Source organism: Caenorhabditis briggsae (genome assembly GCF_000004555.2).
Source record: "Caenorhabditis briggsae AF16 supercontig from assembly CB4, cb25.NA_001, whole genome shotgun sequence".
Lineage (NCBI taxonomy): Eukaryota > Metazoa > Nematoda > Chromadorea > Rhabditida > Rhabditidae > Caenorhabditis > Caenorhabditis briggsae.
In genome coordinates, this window is record NW_025543362.1 from 1 (window position 1) to 5,044 (window position 5,044).

The following is a 5,044-nucleotide window of genomic DNA, read 5'->3' on the forward strand; positions in this document are numbered from 1 at the left end:
ATGCCTGAAAAAATGGACTGGAGGGATACTTTGACTTGCGACTAGCTGGCTTTTGGAGGGATGGTACCCACAAGTTACCTGAACATTGCCAACATGTTGTAGGATCACGACGGTGCATATTGCTAATTCTGGATTATTCTTGTGTTTGTGTTATTTACTAATAAAGAAATGGACAAGTACTTTCCTGCCAATATGTAACAAACAGTACGAATTGCAGTAAAAAGTTCTGGAATTTTCTACAATTTTCTAGAATGTTCTGGAATTTTCTAGAATGTTCTGGAATTTTCGAGAATTTTCTGGAATTTTCGAGAATGTTCTGGAATTTTCGAGAATTTTCTGGAATTTTCTAGAATTTTCTAGAATTTTCTAGAATGTTCTGGAATTTTCGAGAATTTTCTGGAATTTTCTAGAATTTTCTGGAATGTTCTGGAATTTTCTAGAATGTTCTGGAATTTTCGAGAATTTTCTGGAATTTTCTAGAATGTTCTGGAATTTTCGAGAATTTTCTGGAATTTTCGAGAATTTTCTAGAATTTTCTAGAATGTTCTGGAATTTTCGAGAATTTTCTGGAATTTTCTAGAATTTTCTGGAATGTTCTGGAATTTTCTAGAATGTTCTGGAATTTTCGAGAATTTTCTGGAATTTTCGAGAATGTTCTGGAATTTTCTAGAATGTTCTGGAATTTTCGAGAATTTTCTGGAATTTTCTAGAATGTTCTGAAATTTTCTAGAATGTTTTGGAATTTTCGAGTATTTTCTGGAATTTTCGAGAATGTTCTGGAATTTTCGAGAATTTTCTAGAATGTTTTGGAATTTTCTGGAATGTTCTAGAATTTTGCGCATAACAAGAACCTTGTATTCTGTAGAAAATTACTATGACCCATTTTCAGTAGTCCACAGGATCGAAATTCAAGTGATATACAAAAGAAACGAAATTTTCAAAATTTTTCAGTTCTGAAGATTTGTGATCAATTTTATGTAGGCAACACATAGATAGACCAAAAAACGGTTTTGCATAATTTCGTGAAGTTTTATTGAGTTTGAGCATAGTTTTGAAATTTTCGATTCTCAACACTGTAGCTTCCCTATAAGCTAGAAGGCCCAGGACACCATAGACATGAAGCGCTCGGCAGTCCATGACTACATACCACACACCACTATAGGAGTCCCACGCGCCTTTGAGTTATTCAAGTTAATGTCCGAGACGGATACACACACAGAAAAGCTTCCTTAGTAAGAAGTAGATTTTGATATATGAATTTTTGGGAATTTTTTGTTTAATTTTTTGAAGAATTTCAAACTTAAAAAGTTCATTTCCCTTTCTCTAACCTCTCTCTTCTCCTCCCACACTATTTCTCCGTCCCTAAAAATTGAGTAGAAGAACTCTGGCACCAACTGACACCGGCTCCGCAAAAAGAAGGGGCGTCGCTCCTCGAGGACATTTCTCTGTGCTCTCTAGCACTCTCTTCTCTCCGCCTCCCTCTCTCTCCCGTTGCTCATTTTTCCCCAGAAGAGAGCTCTCATACCTATACTCTTCCATGGCTCTGTGTTTAAGAGCCTAAATTTATATGAATGATTTTTCTGAATTTTATTCTGATTTTTCTATTCTCTGTATTTTCTACCATGGCTCTCTGTGTTTAAGAATAAAGGTGAGTAATTCAAAATTTTTTAATTTCGCGGGTTCAAAAAAATTTGAATCTTTTGAATGGAATAGTTTCAACTTTTAAGGAAAGTATAGCCATTTCCAAAAGAATATTCTAGATTTCTGTTTTTTTTCAGATTTTCAATTTTGGTCTTTTGGAATCCTATGTGAACTTCTACAATGCAACTCTCACTTGTCCGGATTTTTTTGTAAGCATTGCACCAAAAAACATATTTATTTTCCCTAATTTTTCAGCTCTATTTAAAAGACTGCGATTTCTAAAAAAAGTCCCAACGCCAAAGTCAAAGTTCCAACAATGTACCATTTGTAGAAGGTGAGTTGTTTTGTGGTGAACTTTGGATCAAATTATCTCGGTTCCTACAAAAGATATTAAGAAAGTGTGAACTGATAAAATGTGACTGATATTATGATAACCATTTTATTAGCTGACAAACTTTTGATATATATTACAGAAAATGAAATAACTTTATTTAAGAATCTGGAACCAGCTAAACCATATATGTTTTTTCAGAAATGTCTTGGTTATTTCGGTCCACGCCATGCTAACCATGTGCCTCCAGGTATAAACACTTGCCAACAATAAGTATGCCTACAATATCAACTTTAGTTTCAATTATCGATTTTCTTTCAGGCATGTCAATTCCACATTGTGGGACATCCAACGTAGAGTGTGATCCGCTGCCTATGCAACGATGTTTGTGCAAACGAGACGGATGCCTTATACGGTCGATATAAATACCATTATTATTTATTTTTTATTTTTTATAAACGATTCCTTTTTTAAAATTTTTGAAACCAGAATAAAATTGATTTTTGTTAACCAGTGTGTTGTTCTGAATATTTGAAAAAATCATAGTTTTAGTCAGTTTTGAAGGAAGTCATATTTTTTCGGTATGAAATTTTTGAACAGCTAGAAAAGCTGAAGAATTTCAGATCTTAAATTTTGATTTTATCAAAAGAGGGGAATTTTCGACAAAGGGAAAAATTTCGAATATAGAAAATTTCCTGAGCTTCCGAATTTTAGGGTATTTTCAATTTGCTGAACTTTTTTGAGTTTTAGGATTCCGAATTTCAGAATTTCTGGTTTTTTGACTTTCTGGTTTTTTGACTTTCTGGAATTTCTGAATTTCTGAATTACGGAATTTCTGAATTTCGGATATTCTGAATTTCTGAATTTCTGAATTTCTGAATTTCTGAATTTCTGAATTTCTGAATTTCTGAGTTTTTGAATTTCTGAATTTCTGAATTTTTGAATTTCTGAATTTCTGAATTTTTGAATTTCTGAATTTCTGAGTTTTTGAGTTTCTGAATTTCTGAATTTCTGAATTTCTGAATTCTTGAATTTCTAAATTTCTGAATTTCTGAATTTCTGAATTTTTGAATTTTTGAATTTCTGAATTTCTGAATTTCCGAATTTCTGAATTTCTGAATTTCTGAATTTCTGAATTTCTGAATTTCTGAATTTCTGAATTTCTGAATTTCTGAATTTCTGAATTTCTGAATTTCTGAATTTCTGAATTTCTGAATTTCTGAATTTCTGAATTTCTGAATTTCTGAATTCCTGAATTTCTGAATTTCTGAATTTCTGAATTTCTGAATTTCTGAATTCCTGAATTTCTGAATTTCTGAATTTCTGAATTTCTGATTTCTTAACTTTCTAGAATTTTGAAATTCAGAATTTCTGATTTTTTTTTGAAAATTTCTGGAATTCAACTACGTGATTTTTCTCGAGTTTTTTTTCTAAAAGCTTCAGAATACATTGCACATCAATTCCAAACAATGGTCTATTTTTCAAAAATACCATGTGAAACTTTTTGAATCATCATTTTTCTCCCATATTTCTCCTTTTTAAATAGAAAATCATAAGACATTTGAAAAGGGTCTTCTGGTATAAAAAATGATGGAAATTTTGAAATTTTTAGCTATTTGTTGAAAAAATTTGAGTTTCTAGGAAAAAATGGTCCCGGACTATCAAGCTAGTGCCAACCGGGAGCTCCCAAAGATGCCAGGAAAATATTCTTATTTGATTTTAATTTTTGTTATAATCTTGGTGATTTGTATTCTGACATAGTGAGTTTTTGAAGTTCTGGAATATTCAAATTCGGATATCCAGAAAATTTGAAATTTTGAGATTTTCAGTATGGCTGTTCAACATGGAATCAAGATTGATAATCAGGTTCATGTTCAGTAAGTTAGAGAAAATTTCCAGAAGCTTCTAGAATCGGTCAACTTTGAAGCCTTGAAAAAGTGGTTGAATTTGTACAAAAAAAATTGTCAATTACAAAAATGAAGCTCTTTTTTCTGTTCAGTATACTCTGAAATTTTCAGACAAGTCTAGAAATTTTGTACTACTTTTGTAGGACTTCAAAATTGACAAATTTCCATTTGGTTACTGTAGCTTGTTTGAAATTTTCAGACCTACTGCTACTTCTTGTCCAGTTAATAAATGTTCAAAATCCTCCAAGAATTTCGAAGATGCCGCTGTTCAAACTGATTATTCTAACATTGACTATGAGTTTAGGTGAAATTGAAGAAGAAAAAAAGGAATTTTCAGAAAAATCGAGAAGCGTGAGGAGGAGGCAATCATTCATCTGTCTGTGTGATTCTTGCTAGTTATCATTTTGATAATAATTATCATTTTCTGTATTTTTTAAAACTTCCATTTTGTTTATACTAATGTGAACCTTACAAACAGCCTGAAATGAATATGTTGAGAATCAGATTTTTTTCAAAATTGAGATTCCGAGATTCTGAGATTCTGAGATTCTGAGATTCTGAGATTCTGAGATTCTGAGATTTTGCGATTCTGAGATTCTGCAATTCTGAGATTCTGCGATTCTGAGATTCTGAGATTCTGCGATAATATTTGAAAAACAGATAATATTTGAAAAACAGATAAATTTTAACTCATTTTAATGAAATAAAAATTTTTGGTCGGAGTCCCCCTTTAATGAATCATCATCATTTTTTCATTCATTGCTCCAAGTTTCCTCTGTCATCCAAAATTCTTTTATTGGGTATAAAAAACCCCAGGAAGTTAGAAAAATTATGTATTTTCTTCTCGAAATTCACTGAATTCTTGACTAAAATGGTCTTTGGCAGCTGTGATTCTGATGGCAAGTATCTAGTATGCACTATAATTTTGTTTACGCTTGCAATGGTGGGGTATTATTTTCTACATGTGTGAGTTTTCAAAAATTTTCCGATTACTGTACTTCAAAATTTTCAGCTGGGCGGACGATCTGTAAAAAAAAGAGAAACAAGCTAGAAAGGAGGAGGAGTTGTGAGTGGGAAAACAGATACCGTAAAACCTCTAATAGAACGACACCCGGATCGTCCACTTTGAGTCTATATATCTCACTTCTTTTGAAAGATATCGAAA

General features: G+C 32.0%; 2 protein-coding genes across 2 annotated transcripts in view; both read left to right on the plus strand.

Moving 5' to 3' along the window:
- Positions 1-1,567: 1,567 nt before the first annotated feature.
- On the plus strand, positions 1,568-2,397 carry CBG26632 (the record flags this gene model as incomplete). The annotated part of the gene is made up of 4 exons (XM_045241002.1): positions 1,568-1,648; positions 1,779-1,850; positions 2,174-2,222; positions 2,294-2,397. 4 exons carry the CDS (start codon positions 1,568-1,570, stop codon positions 2,395-2,397), a joined length of 306 nt encoding a protein of 101 aa, XP_045100619.1.
- Positions 2,398-3,802: 1,405 nt separating this feature from the next.
- CBG23550 overlaps positions 3,803-5,044 on the plus strand; it is a gene marked incomplete at both ends in the record, with an annotated part of 1,701 nt that continues 459 nt past the window's right edge. The window contains 2 exons of the mRNA XM_045241003.1: positions 3,803-3,849; positions 4,079-4,183. Coding sequence (XP_045091108.1) covers positions 3,803-3,849; positions 4,079-4,183 — 152 coding nt within the window. The remainder of the gene's footprint in view (positions 3,850-4,078; positions 4,184-5,044) is intronic.